Below are 19595 nucleotides of genomic sequence, written 5' to 3'. Positions count from 1 at the left end.
TCCAAAGACATTCCAGAATGGGCCAACAGGGTGCACCATTTGTTTATTTTTTTGCAACCACTGAGTCCATGATGTTAATCAGTGAAAACACCTGCTGTTGTTAGTGAAATCACCTGCTGGAGTCAGTGGTTGCAAAGAAAAGCTGTACTCTCTTGGCCCTTTCTGGACACCACTGAGTTGTACCCTCTGAAACTGTTTCATGCAGAATTTGTATTAAACCCCTTAAATTGAAGCTGAACGTGTACATGACAAGCACATCTTAAAGGTGGTGATGTACAGAGGCAAAACTACAAGAACCCACCCGTCCTGTCCAAATACTTATGGACCTGATGGTGAAGGATAGAGTACTGCAAGTGATGTGTCCCTGGAGTGAACGCACATGATACTGAAATGCTCTGAGTGGGGAGGAGATGGACACCAGGCTTCACCAATAAACACAGACATACACAGAAAACAAACTTCTTTATTAAGATATTTTTTGTACAGCAATGTTGCTTTTTCTTGTGACATGTAGCACCCCCTTCTGGCACTCTTTGTAGCATCCATAGTTTGCTGGACTGGAGGATTCACATCGTGCCCTAGGAGTGCATGGACTCAGTGGGTGGCTTTCCTCACTCATCTCCTTGTTACATTGACAATACAGTGTTGATTTTGAGTTACAAATTGGTTATGTGTCAGTGAACCTTGTTTCAATGAGCTCTTATTGATCTGTCAGCTGAAATGGCTAATTTCAGCTGACAGATCAATAAGAGCTCATTAAAACAAATGTTCCTCTAAAACTCTAGACCAGAAGTCGCAGGTTCACCGGGTGGTGTGGGTGGTTGTAAAGAAAACCTGCACCCTCTAGGTCAGGGGTAGGCAACCTGTTCCAGAAAGAGCCATGAGGGTGCAGGTTTTCTTTGCAGCCACTGACTCCACCAGGTGATTTTACTGATTAATATCACTTTGAGCAGATGGAATCAGTTAATCAGTGAAATCACCTGGTGGAGTCAGTGGCTGCAAAGAAAACCTGCACCCTCATGGCTCTTTCTGGAACAGGTTGCCTACCCCTGCTCTAGGTCCTTTCTGGCATCAGTCTGAGACCTCTGCTCCAGCCACAAGCCAATTTCTGACCCAAATTCAACACTGTATGGTCAAAAAACTGAGTACAACAGGGAGAGTAGTGAGGGAAGCCACCAAGACTACAATATCTTACCCAGTCACTACTACAGTTAAATTGAGGGGTGCCCAATAACAGCAGCCAGGACTGTGTGTAGTTGCGAGTGGTTTCTCCAGCTGCAATAATTTTGACATTGAAATTTCAATAAACATGTCTCCTTGTTGCAGACATTCACTGTTTGTTCTGTTCTTTTTGGTCAATTCAATATCAATACTTTGCTCAGTAGCAGATGAGACTGTCTGCTTTAGTTCAAGGAGTTCAACATATAACTGCAGTTTCAGAGCCCACAAGTAAGGGGACAAACTTTGAGTTTTCTTCAGACAGTCCAGGGGACAGCGACATGAACATTTTTATGTGATGAATCTGTCTGCAGCAGGGAGCCAGCAAAACACTGAAATGTTAAGTTTAATGTTGAAGTGGAACAGAGATGGGTTTTCTTTAGCAAGCAGTGTTGCCACAGTTACATCATTATCTTCAACTTTATAACTACTACAGCTCCTTTATTAGCAGCTGCAGGCAACTTGTCGGCAGCTGTTGAATGCAATTAGTAAGGTAACTATTATTCTAATTTGGTTACACTTAAGATTGAGCAATCAGCAAAATCATCTGAGAACTTTAACTTGTTTTTGTTTTTAAAGATTGATTACCAGTTACTTTATTAGTTACATTCAGCAGATGCCCACAGCTGCTAATGAAGTAACAGTATAAAGTCATTTTTCAAAGTAACTGGCAATACCGTTAGCAAGTCAATCTTTCTCTGTTCCACTGCACAGTTTCTCCACACAGAATGATACTGTTGACAAAGAAAAGCAGTGACTTGGAAATTTTTATGCATCATCCACCGACGTGTCTCAAGAAAAATGGCCGTAAAACTGATGTTTTAGTCCTGTTACTCATGGGTTCTGATAACAGAGAAGTCTCTCTTTTGTCAATGGTTAATGTAATCTTTTTTGCTGAGCCCCTTGACATAAACCCAAAAGTCTATAATGGCAGTTTACAGACTGTCCAAATACTTACAGTGCATCCAGAAAGTATTCACAGTGCGTCATTTTCATCCTCAAAATTGTATAGGCAATGCTCCATAATGACAATATATAACAAGTTTCTTTTTTTTTCTTTTAGATTTTTGCAAATTTATTAAAAATAAAAAAAAACAACTAAGAAATCACATGTTCATAAATATTCACAGCCTTTGCCATGAAGCTCAAAATTGAGCTCAGGTACATCCTGATGATCCTTGAGATGTTTCTACAGCTTAACTGGAGTCCACCTGAGGTAAATTCAGGTGTCTGGACATGATTTGGAAAGGCACACGCCTATCTATATATAATGTTTTTTATTTTGTCCTTGGCAGATGTGATAAAATCATCAGCGTTTATTTATTTGACTGTCTGTTAGCAGGATTACGTCATCAAAACTACTGCACAAATTTTGACAAAATTTTCACCACTAATAGATATTAGGTCATGGAAGACTCCATTACATTTTGGAGGTGATCTAGATCAAGATTTCACTTCATGTAGGATTTGAAGGATTACTTAAAAATAAAAACTACTTCACAGATTCTCACCAAATTTGCATGGAAGACTCCACTGAATTTTGGAGGTGATCTGAATCCAAACTGTGAAAAAAAGTGAAGCACTGTGAATACTTTCCAGATGCACTGTATAGACGAAACAATAGTTACTGAAGTGCAAACAACATGATACTGGTTCAGTTGCATGATCCCCTTTTTGTGCCCATAGAGGGAAAGTCTTAGTTATGTGTGAGTGTCACTGGTCCAAATTGGCAAAAAGCAGGATGTAAATCTGCAGCTGGTTCCTGACTTAATTTCCACAACACTGGGATAATTTATATTATTAATGACTGCAAAATAAAATCTGTACTCACTTGATCATCTTGTAGGTGTCTGGGTCTGTGATCTTGAGCGTACGAGCCACATTCCAGGACACGTGGATCATGGGGACGATTGATTTGACCTTCTTCACTTCGTTCCACTCAAACCGCTCCAAGGCCAGCTGGTACTGGTACGCTGCCGGACACACAGCTAAACATTAGCAGAGGAAATACGTTCTCAATGTGTTCTTCCACACATTATTTAACAGATCTTACCATTGAGGGGTCCGACATTCCAGGCGATATTGTTGCACCAGCCCACAGCTTGAACCCAGTGGACAGTTCCAGCATTGATCCACACCAGATCTCCAGGCCGCTGAATGAAACGATACACAGGGATGTTGGCATTGTAGAGGTCCTCCAGCACAGGCCACCACGACCCTGTCAGGTAGTCCACCCCGTGCCTGAGCAGACCAAAAACAAGCCAGTAAGTTTAAAAGGAGGCAGAGTTATTTCATTATTTTTGCATCCTACACTGTAAGCTGATGTGTCTATTCACTTTTCACAGAAGTCGTTGATGGCCTCCCAGTAGTTGTTGTGGACGCAGAACCACTCACAATCTCCAGGCCCGATGTTGATGTTCACAGAGCAAAAGTTGTTGTTCTCCTGATGACCTGGATCCAAAAACAAATTTTTTGTACTGTATATTTTCTGTACATTTGACTGACAGCTGTAATCACACAGGAAGTAACTGAGGTGTCAGTGTGGTTTACCTGGCGTGCGGCTGCCTGGAACCTTCATGTAGAGTTGCACACTGTTCATGCCTAAGATGGTGTGGCCGACGTGGCTCAGCATGTTTCCACTGGATGACACGCGCATGAATGCTGGCAACTTCTGCAGCTCTTGCAGCTGAAGCTTCCATCTGAACAAAGACATTTGCAGAAGACACGTCAGCAAACATTTTAAATGTGATCAACAATTGAGAACTTTGAACATCTGAATTTTATAATATGATTACATATTTTTATGTTTCTGAGCACATTTGGAACTGAAGGTTCTCACCTCTTAGGATCTGACAGGTCAATATTAGTGCCAAACTTAATTATCTTCCCCACTGGTTTCTGCTCACCACTGTAGATGACAACAGACAAATAAAAGAGTTAGCAGAGTACATGGTGTCACTGTGTCTTACTGTATGTGTGTTCCAAACATATGTATGTTTATATTCATATATATGCATCTGTGTGCATGTATGGGTATAAATATGTATGTATGCACATATGTATGGGCATACATAAGTATGTATGTATGTACATACATACATACATACTTATGTATGTACAAGTATGTACGTACGTACGTACTTATGTATGTACGTACGTACGTACATACATACATATGTATGTATGTACATACATACATACATACCCATACATATGTATGTATGGGTATACATATGTATGGATGTGTGTGTGTGTGTGTGTGTGTGTGTATATATATATATATATATATATATATATATATATATATATATATATATATATATATATATATATATATATATATATGAATGCATGAGCGCATGCGTATATGTATGGACATATGTGTATGTATGTATGGGTGTAGATATGTAAACGTGTTTACATATGTACATGTATGATCACGTGTATGTATGCATAGATGTATAGGCTGTGTATGTATGGGCATACATGTGCTCATATGTATGAGCACATGTATGTATGGGTAAACGTGTGTGTGTGTGTGTGTGTGTGTACACACACATTCATACTTACATATGTATAAACATACATACGTATCTATACCAATACATGCATACATATATAAATATGTATATTTATACGCATATATACACATGTACATACATACATGTGCTCATACATACATATACACACATACGTACATACATAAATACATACGTATGTATGTATACTCACAAAAAGTCTTATCAGTGTGAACATTAAATATCTTGTCTTTGTGGTGTATTCAGTTGAATATAGGTTGAAGAGGATGTACATTTTACACAACATCCCAACTTCATTGGAATTCAGATTGTAGGAACACACACACCAGGAATTAAAGCAAAAAATAAATTAAAAAATTATTTTTCACAGCCAAATCATAAGTACAGTGTAACTGCAGATACCTGTCGTCATACCTGTTATTTTCTTTGGAGACGTCTTTGCTGGGTGTGTCAGAACTGTTGAAAGGCTTCTTCTCATCCTCCTCATCCTCTTCATCACTGCCTTTCTCCTCCTGGAGAAACACACTTGTTAATTTCCCCCACTAAGTCTGAGCAATTACGGCACCGATAGGAAGAGTAGTTTACCTGCAGGCTCTCCTGGAAACTGGAGGCCTGGTACTGGGCGTACTTGGCGATGGTGGTGTGGGAGCGGCTGCTCTCACAGGGCCACGTCTGACCCGTCCCACTCGGGTCCCAGTTCTCATCGGCCGGCTGCTGTACCTGCGTCCTGACCTCCACAGCTTGCTCTGCATTAGCTTCCACCAGGGACTTTGTGGAGAACAAACCCAAGTCTGTGGAAATAAGGGTGGGCTTCAAACATTTCCAAATCATCTGCCTTTCATAGTTTCTTCTTGTTTCACAAGTGTCAGTGGTCATTCCCAATTGTATTTATTTTCCTTTCAAGATATTTGTCTAATGATTATAAAAACATACTGAGTCGCAGTGATCCAGCCAAGCCTCTGATGACAGTAACCGGGTTCTTCGAATCTGTACAGAACTGCAGCAGCACGGGGGAGAAGGCGTCTCGCTTACTCTCCAACTGCAAAGAGAAACTATGTCAATGCACGGGGAAAGACCACAAGAGGGCAGCACAGGTTATCCACCAGCATTTTCCCCATGTTTGATAAGGGACCATTTTTGGAATCTAATCCTCTCTAATGATGGATTCAACAAGCTGTTGCTTATGAAGGTTAGTGATCTAAACAAAGCTTGCTGTGAAGAAGGTTAAGTATACACAGACACGTACATAGATGCTGGGTGTTGGAGGGTTGAGTTTCTCTCTCGGAATGGGCTCTTCTGATGTCAGGACAGGCTTGACAGAAAAGGCTGGAAGCAAGTAGGACTCTTTGAATTTCCCTTTGACTCTTGCACATCTGGAACAATACAGACCATGTTGCTGGATGCAAACAACGAGGGCTACAAAGGTACTTGTTTGCCAAAAGGATGGTATCTCGTTACAGTACTTACTTGCACGACCTGATGATTTCACTGGCCGTGTTCTTAATGCTGATGTCCTGCAGTGGGATCCTCTTCTCTTCCACCTCAGAGGCGATGAAAGTCTCCCTGTCTCCGCTCTCCACCTTGATCAGGCGGATCTTCAGCTCCTTCGGTGGCCCATCTGACAATGCCTTCAGCTTCAGGAAGTCTGTTGAACCTAGTGATGAACCACATGATTCAGCAACTTTTGTGCCCTGAGAACATCTTTCTCCAGAACTTCTTGAAGTCCATTCTGTATGTTCTCCTTCACTGGTGGAACTGGAACTGGACACTTCCTTGCGTTTCTTTTTGTCCATCTCACAATGAGCCCAGTTCTTCTCAGACCCCTCTTTGCTTTGAAGGTTGAGGTCACCAAGAATTCTCCGATCCTTCTCCTTATGGCTCTTCCCTTCCTTGTGTCGCTTGTGACTGGACCTGGAATGGGTGGATAAAGATGATGATGATGAAGAGGAGGACAAGGCAGTCTCCTCCCGCTTTTCTCTGTGCCTCTTCTTGTCTTTTCTGTCCTCATGCCTTTTGCCGCAGTGACTGTGTCCATGCTTTTTCTTCTTCTCCTTGTCCCTCTCTCCCGTCCTGTCCCTGTTTTTGTCTCTGTCTCGCTCCCGTTCCTTCCGCCTCTCTGGCCTACATCTGTCTTTCAGATTGACATGGATGTTGGGTTTACCGAAGGAGCTCTCACTCGGCAGTGACTGTCGACTAAGGGCCACTTCGCAGCTCTTGCTCAGCTCAGCCAGAGAAGATGCTGAGATGGTCGTCAACCTTTGCTGCTCCTTAACCGCTTTAGCAGGGTGTACGGGAGAACTACTTTCTTTCTCAGCAGAGTCACTCTTTTCCTCCGTCGAGTCATCGTCATCCCTCCATATGTTGACCTCCTCCACTGACAGCTTCTTGATTTCCACCTGAACAGGCAAGGAGCATTTTGGAAGTGGGTTGCCTGGATTTGTGGCTTCCGATGTGGGAGAACCACCTTGCTGCTGGCAGCATATATCAGGACCCAGTGACAGTGAAGATGAATATTTAACCCCAACCAGAGCTGATGGAGGCGGCCTCCCAAAAGGTCCACCACGGTAAGTATACTTCTGGCTCTCCAGGACCATTGCCAGGGACTTGAACATGCTGTTGACACCTGTTTGGTGTAAGTGGGGCCTTTGGGGTGGTGGAGAACATGATGGAGTCTCTGAGTCCTCTTCTTCATCCTCCTCATCTACCTCACTTTTATTTGCTTCAGGGAGGCCATAAAGTCTAGCCAGATCGCTGTGGCGGTAGCTGGTGTTCGTGACAGCCATTCCCACATCCGCTGACTGTTTAGAATTCATAGGGACAGTCAGAGGAGGTTTCCGGTAGTCCTCCTCCTCCTCATTGAGAGAAGATGTACGGCTGCAAGGGGATGCTAAAGAGCCTTGGCGGCTGAGCACAGGGGGGCTAGCATGAGCATTGGTTCCAAAATCATCCTGGTTCGGCTGATGCTTCGGTGCTGGAATGAGGTCTGGCGCACAGAGGTAGCTCTTGACTGGCTGAACGCTTGGAGCAAAGCTGTCAAGAAGACCTGCAGATCCAGTCTTGGCATCATACATCGCCTCTTCCTTTTTGATGGATTCATCCAACATTGCCATGATGTTAGCCAATCCGTCAGGGAGCAGCGTGTTCAGCTCTGAAGGTTCCTCCTCAAACTGAGCGCTGTCCGAAGTAGTGCTGCAGCTGCTGTTTAAGGTCTCCAGCACAGAATCTGGACCTTGCTTGTGGAGAACTTCCTCTACAGGTGGTGGGTTGTCTCTGGGAAATGCCTGATAAAGTTTGGGGGGTTCTCTCAGGGCCAATGTGGAGAAGGAGTGAAGACCTCCAGCCTTCTCCTGTGGGCTGCTGCCATCCCTCTCTCTGGCTGAATCTTTGGATTGGGCAGGTGCTGCTTGCATTGCTGGGGGCTTGTTGGGGTACAGTGGCTGGTTCATACCTGAGGTACTCTGTGTTAACGAGGGACTGAATGTCGATCTGCCATTGTTGCTCCACATCTCCCTCTGCCTCTGCTTTTCTCTGGCACACTCTGTCTGAGGTGTGAGAGGAGGCGGGCGCAGCCTGTCAAGAGGAATAGTGGCGCTGTGAGAAGGAGCTGGGGGGAGTACACCGCCACGACTTAGCCAGGGATAAGGAGGTGATGCCTGGGAGCCAGGGGGTGATGCACCTGAAGGAGGTGCTGTGACTGAGGAGAGCGGGGGAGGCGGCGGCGGTGTTGGAGAGGTGTTGGAGGAGAGAAGTTTCTCCAGATTTTCAATCGCAGTCTGCTCTTTGCCTTTCGCACTGCACAGTTCCTCCTCCCTCTTTCTCTCTAAAGTCCTCTTCCTCTCCTCTTCCCACTCCAAGTCTCTCTTTCTCTTCTCCTCCTCCTCCCTTTCAAGCTCTTTCTTCTTTCTCTCCTGCCGTTCCCATTCTCTTTTCCTCCTTTGCCGCTCCTTCTCCCATTCTCGTTTCCTTTCCTCTTCTTGCCGCTCCAACTCCCTCCTTTTCCTTTCCTCCTCCATCCTCTCAACTTCTTTCCGCTTCCGCTCCTCTTCTTTCATCTCCAGTCCTTTTCTCTTCCTCTCCTCTTCTCTTCTCTCCCACTCTCGGCGTTTGCTCTCCTGCTCCTGTCGCTCCCATTCTGCTTTTTTTCTCTCCTCCTCCTGCCTCTTTAATTCTCTTTTGTGCTGTTCCTCCTGCCTCTGTAATTCTCTCCTTTTCTGCTCTTCCTCCTCCTCACGTTTCTGCTTCACCTCCCTTTCCTTTTTCTGCCTCTCCTCCTCTCTCATTATTCTCTCTTGCTCCTCCCTCTTCCTCCTTTCCTCAGCTTGCATGTGTCCTTCCAGCTCGGCATCCAGTTTATCCAGAGCCTCTTTGATGGACTGGGGGCCGGAGGCCAGAGGACGGATCTGTGGCCGGGAGTAGGAAGAGTTCACAGTGGAACGAGGAGGCGTTGGAGCCACTGGGCAGTAAGCGGCATGAGAACTTTGAAGAGGGTTCGAAAGTCTGCTTGTGATGACGCTGTCTCCTGCCCTCTGTTGCACCTGTCCCGAGGAGAACAAAGAGGAGGACAAGGCAAACGCAGGAGAAAGCTCCAGCCCAGTCTGCCCATAGTATGAAGTCTTCCCAGTGGACTGAGGTGGGATGAGACCCTGTTGAGACTGACTGGCCACTGGGACCTGAACCCTCTGACTTCCTGGCTGCAGCAGAGCATCTAGCCGAGGGGTGGGGCTAGTGGAGGACTGGGGTACTGGTTCTCTGCCCTTCTCCAAACTGCTTTTACTTGAGTTGTTGTTGTTCACAGTACAGCCAGCAGGGGGTGCTGTGGTCACAGTAGGTACAACAGCTGTTCTTGCGTCACTGCTGACCGTACACGTGGTTTGACAAACGGGAAGGTTGGGAGTTATGACAGGGGTACGGGTAGAGGTGGTCTGAGGCAGAGGAGGGCTGACGTTTTGGAGGTGCTGGGAGGGAACTGGAACAAAACTATCTACAACTTGATTGCGGCTCTGCTGGCATTGAGGTCGCAGTCCTGGAGGCCTGTAGACACTTGACTCCTGAAGAAACAAAAAAACAGTATCAGAAATTATCAACATCTCAACAAATACAAAAGCTATACAATGCTAAAGTACAATCAGGGCCCGTCCTCACCAAGGGGTGACTGCTGGGTTGGTTCTGGTATCTCCAGTTGTCGTGGGGCCCGCTTTGCTGCTGAGGTACTGTGGTGTTGCTGGCAGTTGGGGGAGGAAGAAGGGGGCCCTGGTACGCCAGCCCAGGATGAGGCTGGAAACGACTGTAAGGCACACTGCTGTTTTTGTTGTGGCTGGTTGAGGGGGGGTTTGCTGGTGAAGATTGTAGGCGCTGTTCGTTTTGCCCTCTGGTCGAGGTTGATGTGGTGTGAGAGGGAGCCTGGCTTCCAGCTTGGCCCCCAGGGAGTGGGCCTCTCTGGGTATGATGCCCATGAGATTCCAAAGCCTGGCAGGGTGATGGTAGCCCTGGTTTGGAGCTGGTCCCTCGGTAGGAGGATTGGGGAGACTGCTGGTTTACAGCCTGAGGTTGAAACACATCGTTCTTGAGTTGAGGGGTGCCACATCCCTGATTGTAGCCTCCGGGAGAAGCAATAGGTGAAGAGGTGCAAGAGGCCGGGGATGACTTTTGGGTGTAGCTGCCCATTCCTTGTTTGTTGGTTTCCTGTGAGACAACAGTAAAAGAGTAAAGGCTGTGAAGGCTGATTCCTCAAAGAAGTCTTCGTATATAGGACCCTGAGGCCTAGTGGTGCTGATACTCCTCCTGAGATACCAAAGTATGAAGCAGTTGAAAGTCTAAACTCCCCCTGGATAGAACACCAGTTATGGCAGAGTACATCCCCATCCAAGGCTGGTACCCATTTACAACTGGGCGAACTGGGACAAGTGTCTTTCCCAAAGACACAGACTCGTATTTCTTGGAATTAAACCCAGAACCACATATTGGTAGTCCAACACGTAGCCCACTGAGTGTGATTAGAGTGATAAAAACTAACCAAGGAGCTTTGTGCCTGTTGTCATTTGTTTGATCACAATATTGTATCAGTGACGCTCTGGATGCCAAAACAATCAATACATTTTCTGAACCACTCGGTTAAATTACGTTTTTTTATATATTGCTTGTAATCAATATTAACAATAAAACGTTACTTTCTTTCCATTCTTACCTCCTGAGATTGTGGGTTCTTGTGTTCAGAGGTCGGCGGTTGCCATGGAGTGCTGTCCTTATGTAGGGGGTTCCAGAAGACTGGTTTGGGTGGGAGGTGGTGGACTGAGGACTGCTGCTGTGGCAGAGACTGGTTGGATGCAGGAAAACGCTGCAGTCTGGGGTGTGAAACCTGTAGAAACGTGATATTAATTATTACCATACGGACTGGAGAGTGTCGTGTCCGTCATTGAGCGCCATGTGTCTCCACCTGGCTGATACCTGATCTGAACTCTTCTTCCTCTTGCTCGGACTGGGACAGTCCTCGGAGGCGGGGCGGAGCGACGGGTGCAGGGATGGTGGAGGAGTGTGCTGGATGACAGAGTGCTCTCCCAGAGGAGGGGCTGGTCGCTTTAAATGACCTCCTGCCATCTTCCCTGGGAAGCCCCTCTGCTGCTGTGAATGCGAGACAAAGGGAACGATTGGCGCACAGAGTTTGTGCCCAGTTGCAACAGAAGTGGCAGAACATGGATGATGAAACATGATCACAACCAATTAGAGACACTGTACCTGTGACACCTGAGCCCACGTCTCATCTCCCAGCAATGATGGAGCCCTGGGAACGTACTGCTCCTGAGGACCACCACGCAAATAGCAAACAAACCGTTAGCACTCAAACTCTCCGGTGTATAAACATGCAGTGAAATAATCAGTCGCATTGCGCCCCACCTTTAACATGTGGCTGGCTCGGCTCGGGGGAAGGTGGGGGTTGGACAGCAGTGTGCTGCTGCCGGCGTACCCTCCACTGTGGAGACGGAGAGAGTGTTCACCAGGCAGGGGGATGCCAGGATGCCCTTGAGGAGGGAGGTGGGATTCATACAGCTGTTCCCATGCTCTGTGGGGAGGTGGAGGATGAAGAGGAGGATGATGATGATGAGGTCTCTGCGGCTCCCTCTGCAGACTTGGCGACACCACTGGTGGCAGATCCAGCTTCTCTCCTCCTCGCACATGCATGGGTCTGGAAAAGTCAAACGGAAGGCTTAGAAACAAAGTCTTTTTGAATATTAGCAGAGACGCGCTTTCTTAAAGCTTAATGAATTTTGGCCACACTTACGCATTATTGAAGAATTTACTAGGATGGTTGAGTCCGTCCATCGGACCAGGAGGTAGATGGGGAAGAAGCTGGTGTTGGTTCATTCCAGGTGAAAATCTGAGCAAAAGAAAAATCACGACACGTCTTCACATCCCAAACATGACATGTCGCAGTGAAACGGTGACACCAAAAGTGTTTTGCTTATTTCTGCTTTTGGCTCTGAGAAGATAAATGACCACTCTGGAACTGTAATTACAGGCTGAATCCGACTGATGAGAGTTCATAAAAGGAAGCTTGTGAAAGTTGGTGTGTAACTGTGTGTGTGTTGCCAGGGTTACAGACCTGGCAGGTGGCGCCCAGGCACGGCCGCCCACGGGACCCCATGGTCCTCGGTTGAGTCCGTCCAAAGGGAAGGAATCCCGTGTGCCACGCCCGCCAAACTGCTCCACTGCGTGATGCATCCAGCCTGCAGCAGTTAGAAAGTCACACAAACAAAACACACAATATACATAAATGTGCTGACAATCAAATGACATGATGTTAGCCAGTCCATCAGGGAGCAGAGTGTTCAGCGTGTTACCCACCGGACCAGCTGTGTCTGTGAAGCCCTCCACTGCAGCACACGGAGGGCCTCAAACCAACACCAGAAGCGTCCGAACTGCCTGACTTCTTTCTTCAGCACCAAGAAACCAAAAGCCTGCTGGCTGGAAAAACAGATTAACAAAAGATCAATCAATCAATCAATTTTATTTATATTATATTATATTTATATTATATTAACAAAAGAGACATCAGAAAGTCAATAAATACCACTGAGGTCTCTTTATATGAGATGGTTTGTGTGTGTGTGTGTGTGTGTAGCAGGGGAGGGCTAAAATCCAGGACCATAACAAATCAATAAATGAAAATGTTTCTTCTATAGAGCAGATTTGATCAAAACATTCATAAACTGAGTTTAGGCGCCTTCTGTTTTGTTTTGCTGATGAGCCTGTAGGGGGTGCCAGTTGCCAATGAGTGCAGAATAAGATTATTATTCTGAGGCCCAGATGGATCAGCAGGGAGCTCACCTATGAGCACAGACACCAAGATGCTGTAATCCTTACCGTGGGCCTCCTAATAACGAGCGGCAGAACGAAGCGAGAGCCACTGGTCACACGCCAAGTGTGTGTGCGCACGCTGCTGGAAACCAATGCTAAGTGTGCAAGCTGCAGGGACGCCATGCATGTGTCAGAGAGCAGTGTGCACATGTGAATGTCTGCTGCAATGCTCTGAACAGTGTGTGTATGTGTGCACGTAGATGTGTACACCCAGTGGTTTAATCTTATTAGGGCAAGCGTGAAGCACATGAGGCGGGGCTGCCGCGACAGACGGACTGGACAGGATGGAAGGATAGATTAAGGAAAAAAAGACCGGGGGGGGGGGCAGAGTGGAGAGCAGGAATGGCAAACGCCCACACACCTTCCCGAAAACAAACGCACACCCACGCACGAAGGCGACACAAAGGAAGAGGCACAGAGAAGCAGAGTGAGAAACTCCTCTGCTTTGTCAAGCAGCGAACACACACAGGCGCGAGCTAGCAGCTAGCAAGGCAGGAGCTAAAAAAAAGTGCACAAAAATGACAAGATCTCATCAAATTGGAAAAACAAAAGTCCGCACATAATATGCACAATAACGGGTGGTGCGGAATGCGCAATAAAAAAGTACAACTTCAGGAAATGTGGTGACCACATCATGATGCATGTCCCTTTATGAAACCTAATAACACACAAAGTGTGTTTTTGACGAGTGACTGAAAAAGGAAAAATGTCACACCAACAACACACCAACTCAAGGTGACAGTATTTGAAAATTAAGGTCATCAAGAACTATGTCTTTTTTGGTGAAATTGTGGTACGTGAGGGGAAAAGAGTGAGAAATGACGTCTACGAGGCGCACAGATAAATTTGAAGGATAATGAGGGAGACAAGGACTAAAAGTGGGCAGCATGGGGGAGGATCGAGTGTCTCTGAGTTTTTGTAGTGAAACAGATGGACAGTGCTGTACAGCCAAAGACTTCACAATTAAGTGACCAAAATATAGTAGATAAAGGGCTATTCCACAGGGTGCTGTTCTACTGCAATCGCGACCTGGCAACCTGCCCAAAAACAAAAGAAACTTTGAACAAAAACCACAACAAACACTGCTTCGGCTTCAGATTTTTACCCTGATGGAGTATAGTCAAAAAGGCTTCAAGCCGTAGTCACTACGAACACCCCATTTAAAGAAGTTCGAACATGACTGAAGCCATTAAGACTATGAATACACTGAAGTTACTACGTACTATCAATGATTTTGAGAATCAGGATGAACTATTTAAATAGTTCAAAAAAAAATTTGATCCCGATTTCAAATCTGGTGCTGGTGATGGCCGTAACTACTACGTATACCAAGTTTGTTCAAAATCGACACAGAAAGATCAAGAAGTTACTGTGACGCTTCAAAACATTCCCCAAAATGCTATTCTGTAGTAGAAGGGAAGAACTGGCGCTCTGTGAAATAGCCCCATTCATGATGGGCACGATTTCGCTGACTGAATATGAAAGACAAAACTGAGTGAAACTTGTGAACAGGTGAGACAGGCAAGTGAAACACACTTTTATAATAATGTTTAGGCTAAAGTTTAGCATGCAGCGGATCTTGATCACGGACTAAAACTGAACTTGTAAATTATATATGTGCCCAATTATATTGCATTTTCAAAAACAGTGTTGATGGGTGAGAATACTACCACAAACAGGCACAGAATAGGAGTTCTGTATTTAGTTCTAATAAGAGTTCTGTATTTTCCAGAGTTAGCATGGCGTTCCACTGGGGGCGACTTTTAAACTTCAAACCCCAAATAAATCACCTCAGCTGGTATTATCTTGTGACAAAAAGAAGTGTTGCTCAGCATATTTCAGTTACTCTAAAAATCTGTTTTGCATCTGTCCCGTAATGTCAGTTGGTCTGATCTGGGATGAGACTAAGCAGAACATGAGCATTCCTGACTGTTGTCACTTGTTTGGGTGTTTATTGGAAATGTGGAGCACTGTGCAGAAAAAAAACAAAACAAAAACAACAAAAAACAGCAACATCAAAGAGAAATGAGAGTTGCTCAATGCCTGCACTTTGAAGTCACTGACGAGCAATGCAGAACGTAAACTGAAACGTGCACGCACAGGCTGCGAGTCACTCATCTTGCTCAGCATGATACACTTCCATCAGTTTTCCCAAAATTAGCTGTGGTTATACACAGTTCTTCCTCCCACCAGTTCCTGTGTCTCTATTTAAAGCCCACTCAGGGATATTTCAGTTGTGCTACACTTAGAGCTCTTCAGGCACTGCTGCCACACACAAGATCATCTTTTTCCCCTTCCGCCTCAGAGGGATGATCAGCCGCCACATGCTGCTGCTGCTGCATAAAGACAGCGTAGCGGCGAGTGTGGCGTTTAGTGTCAACAGCTCGTTTGAAGCGTACCTTTACGTGTAGCACCAAGTTACTGATTCACAGTCGAGTCTCAGCTCCGGCTGCCGATCATCTCACTGGAGTCTCTTCAGCCCTGAAACACAAGAGAAGATTCGTGTCACGAATGCACGTGCACATTCAACACGTGCACAGCAGTCCCCGTCAATGTGCAGTTTGTTGGACTGTAAAAGCTTAACTCCTGCTTGCTGCCACACGCCAGCAGCAGGGACTGGGGGGGGGGGGGGGGGGGGGGGGGGGGGGGGGCGCACTCCTGTTCAAACTCACACAGTTAACAGTCCTGAGACGGATGCCGGCGGTGGTCAGACACACACACAAAAAGAAGCAGCCGAACCCGCTCCAACAGGAAGAGCTAGGCGGGCAGGGTCAACAGTCTCATGTGCAACGAAAGCAGTAAACATATAAAAGCACACAGCAGCGTGTGTGCTACAGAAAAACTCTGAGAGACAGCGGTGACAGCAGAGTGCAAACAGGGACACACAGGGTGTAATTAGCCCTTTTATAGCGGGTGTGTGTTTACGTCTGCCCTGACCGTCGCAGCTTTCCGACACGCCCGGCGACAGTCACTGTTACAGAGCATCAGACATTCTGTCAGATGTGAAGACGAGTAGCGGCACAGCTGTGAGCATGCAGAGAACATATTGAGCGTGGCTGCATTTCAGATTCTGGGGAACCCCCGCGGCGCGATGAGTCAGCGCCGCGAATAAGGGCTTACCCTGAACAGCTAAACCCCACCCTCTCACCGCCAGGGACGCCACTTACGGTCAGGTGACCGGGGGCGTGTTTCAGCAGCCGTGATGCGACATCAGCGGGAATTTCTGCGTGATGTCATTTCTGCTTCTGAGGCAGTGCACGGTGCGATGGAAGTGTGCGTATAGACAAACAGGAAGCGATGACGGTCTGGTTTCATGGCGAGATGGATGGCTGATCACGTATTAGAAAAGCTTCATCAAGATTCACTATGTGATTCGCTTCAGCTGCCATAACAACCACAAACAGATTTGATGCCAGAACTAAACTGTACAAACCCAAAGCCATAAACATGATTTACCACATGGCCCCGTCCTAATTGTATTTCTTACTGATTGATTAGTGTATGACATATTTATTGGCTCTAGACCTTCACTTCCCCTGAATTCATCCTTTAAATCAAAAATTCCCCACAGTACATCTTCTTCTCGTGAATTTCCTCCCCACATCAACACCACACATCAAAGACATTTTCCTGTTAACGCCCTCGTTGATGTCTTATTAACGCAAGTTGCTGTCCCGGCAACCAGCAACCATCAGCTGAGAGGCGGGGCTTGGAGAACAACTGTAGCAACCGGCCTCACCCAGAAGCTACGACAAAAATCTAACGGTACACTGACGTGACAGACAAACCACAGTCAGCAGTTTGTGGTTCCCAGAAAGAAGGTGCAGAAGAGGTATATGCTTGAAACATCCAACCGCCCCAAACCATGGGTACAGTCTGATCCCCGGGCAGACAACCACACTGACGTCCTGTGAGAACAACGAGAGCGCCGACTGCCAGCACGGCCACACGCTGCCAAAGAAAATATCCAGTGGACCAAAGCATATGTAGACATACGAGGTCTATTAGAAAAGTATCCGACCTTATTATTTTTTTCAAAAACCATATGGATTTGAATCACGTGTGATTACATCATTCATGCTTGAACCCTCGTGGGCATGCAAGAGTTTTTTCACGCCTGTCGGTTACGTCATTCGCCTGTGGGGAGTCTTTGAGTGAGGAGTCGTCCACCCGCTCGTCGATTTTTTTTCATTGTTTAGGAATGGCTCAGAGACTGTTGCTTTGTTTGATAAAAAATTTTTCAAAACTGTAAGGCACAACTGAGTGGGCACCATTCAATAAATTCAGCTGGTTTTCGGTAAAAATTTTAACGGCTGATGAAAGATTTTGGTCTGGTAGTGTCGCTTTAAGGACAGTCCACGGCGCCTGACGGCGATCTGCGCTTCGAGGCGGCAGCGTCTCGCCGTTTCAAGTTGAAAACTTCCGCATTTCAGGCTCTGTTGACGCAGTAAGTCGTCAGAGAACAGAGAACTTTCAGAAGAAGTCGGCATGAGGGGTTTATTCGGACATTCCATTGTTAACGGTCATTTTGTAATGAAAGAACGTGCGGGCAGAGTCGCATGTCGGGCTGGACCCAACCGCGGGGGGTCGCGGCAGGAAAAACACCTCCGTTGGAAATCTTAACGGGCAAGTTGGAACATGCCCAAGCTGTTAAACAATTTCTCAGTTACTCACTTGTTGAAAGCCATTAAAAGCCGCCTGAATTCTACAAATGGTTTTCAACACGGAGGTGTTTTTCCTGTCGCGGCGCACACAGATTTGCCGAGTCGTCACGGAAACGACTCAGCGAATTTGCGCGCACGTCTTTCATTAAAAAAATGTCCTTAAACAGTGGAATGTCCGCATAAATTCCTCATGCCGGCCTCTTCTGAATCTTCTCTGTTCTCTCACGATGTCCTGGGTGAATTAAGCCTTAAATTAGGATGTTTTCAGCTCGAAACAGGCCGACGACAGCGCCTGGAAGCGCTGCAGGACGTCCCGCTCCGTGGGAAGTCCTTACACCGACAGAAACACCCCATAATCTCTCATCAGCCGTTAAACTTTTCACAGAAAACCAGCTTAATTTCTCGAATAGTGTCCACTCGGATATTCCTCACGGGTCCAGAAAAAATTTTGATAAAGCAACGCGCGCCGTCTCGAGCAGCGTGTGAAACAAAGGAATTCAGCCGAGAGGGCGGGACCACATCTCACTCAAGGCCTGCCTACAGGGAAATGACGTCACTGACACGCGTGAAAAAACCCACGCATGTGCACGAGGGTTCAAGCATGATTGGTGTAATCGCATGTCATTCAAATCCATATAGTTAAAAAAAAATAATAAAAGGGTCGGTTTATTATCTAAGAGACCTCGTATGTAATATAGCTGGATTTATTCTTAGGATAAGACACCTGAGCTGATTTGCTTGATGCTGTGAATGGGTGGGGAAAGTTGGCAAAAAATTTTGGACTCATCAACATAAGAAGGGGCGTTGCATGGAGCGACTCCTTCCCACTTAAAGCAACCGGCTCTGAAACAGGTCGCTTTGTAGTTTGTGACTCAATTCTGGTCTTTAATTTTGGTTTAGACTTTCTGCGGCCTAGTGTAGTTAAGTAACACTGCCCGGCGAGTCTTACTGTTGTGCCTATCTGATAGAAAGAAACGGAGCGAAGGAAACATCTGGCAGTGCAGCGTTTTTGTCTTGAAAATAAACGGAAACGCCATGCATGGTTGTCTCTCTCACTCTCTATTCTGTCCTCCCTTGCTTGCTCTCCTCCATTTGGACATTACATAATGAGCCCCAGATAGCGATCGTGCACTGAAGGAAACACCAAGCATTTCTCTCTTTCGCACACATACACACACACACAAACACACACACACACACACACACACACACAGGGAGCCTGGCAACCAGGCGGGGGCAGACAGATACAGGGGCCAGCTGTTCTGACTGTGTGTGTGTGTGTGTGTGTGTTTGTGTGTGTGTGTATGTGTGTGTGCGAAAGAGAGAAATGCGATGCGGGCAAACTTCATCACGCCCACACACGTCCAGGTCATCCGGGGACACGGCAAGCCAAGGCTGTTTATCCAAACACACAAAAGCTTATGACCTCAACTGCGGGGATCATCTCGTGCTAGCATTCATAGGAGCAACAAAAAGGCCCCATCTAGGCTAAAACCGCTTCAGGCCTTCGACCCTTAGCAGCAGCAGAACACTAACAACAGCTCTCATATTTACAAGAGACTGTCTCTCCTCCTGGCTTCCTCAGGGCACTCACTCACATCTGCCCCACAGTTGGGGTTAAACAGCGCAGCTATAAAGCACAGAGGGGGGTAAAAAAAGAAAAGAAATCTTCACATTAAACCTGCTAAAGCCGCTTGGTACAACAGCTGACAAAGCTAGCCTCTGCTGTCAAATCTGTCTCCAGTAAGGGACCTAAGCCACATGGCCAAGTTTGAGGCTGATTCACGGAGTAATGGTCCAACTTGTAACTCAGTGCACTTTG

The 19595-nt window shown here is 46.3% G+C and overlaps 1 protein-coding gene across 2 annotated transcripts in view; it reads right to left on the bottom strand.

The window, feature by feature from the left end:
- Positions 1-19595, bottom strand: part of kdm6ba (lysine (K)-specific demethylase 6B, a) — a 161781-nt gene that overhangs the window by 2189 nt on the left and 139997 nt on the right. For both annotated transcript variants that reach the window (XM_034164486.1, XM_034164485.1), the window contains 19 exons: positions 15509-15590; positions 12597-12716; positions 12355-12478; positions 12034-12129; positions 11649-11937; positions 11490-11552; positions 11202-11372; positions 10942-11112; positions 9900-10439; positions 6225-9805; positions 6004-6130; positions 5691-5796; positions 5343-5548; positions 5172-5269; positions 4058-4126; positions 3769-3917; positions 3555-3669; positions 3272-3459; positions 3050-3191 (listed from right to left, as the gene is read on the bottom strand). In XM_034164486.1, coding sequence (XP_034020377.1) covers positions 3050-3191; positions 3272-3459; positions 3555-3669; positions 3769-3917; positions 4058-4126; positions 5172-5269; positions 5343-5548; positions 5691-5796; positions 6004-6130; positions 6225-9805; positions 9900-10439; positions 10942-11112; positions 11202-11372; positions 11490-11552; positions 11649-11937; positions 12034-12129; positions 12355-12473 — 6230 coding nt within the window. In that variant the 5' untranslated portion in view covers positions 12474-12478; positions 12597-12716; positions 15509-15590. The remainder of the gene's footprint in view (positions 1-3049; positions 3192-3271; positions 3460-3554; positions 3670-3768; positions 3918-4057; positions 4127-5171; positions 5270-5342; positions 5549-5690; positions 5797-6003; positions 6131-6224; positions 9806-9899; positions 10440-10941; positions 11113-11201; positions 11373-11489; positions 11553-11648; positions 11938-12033; positions 12130-12354; positions 12479-12596; positions 12717-15508; positions 15591-19595) is intronic.

The sequence above is a fragment of the Thalassophryne amazonica genome, chromosome 23 (genome assembly GCF_902500255.1).
Source record: "Thalassophryne amazonica chromosome 23, fThaAma1.1, whole genome shotgun sequence".
NCBI lineage: Eukaryota > Metazoa > Chordata > Actinopteri > Batrachoidiformes > Batrachoididae > Thalassophryne > Thalassophryne amazonica.
This window is presented reverse-complemented; position numbering and strand designations above follow the sequence as displayed.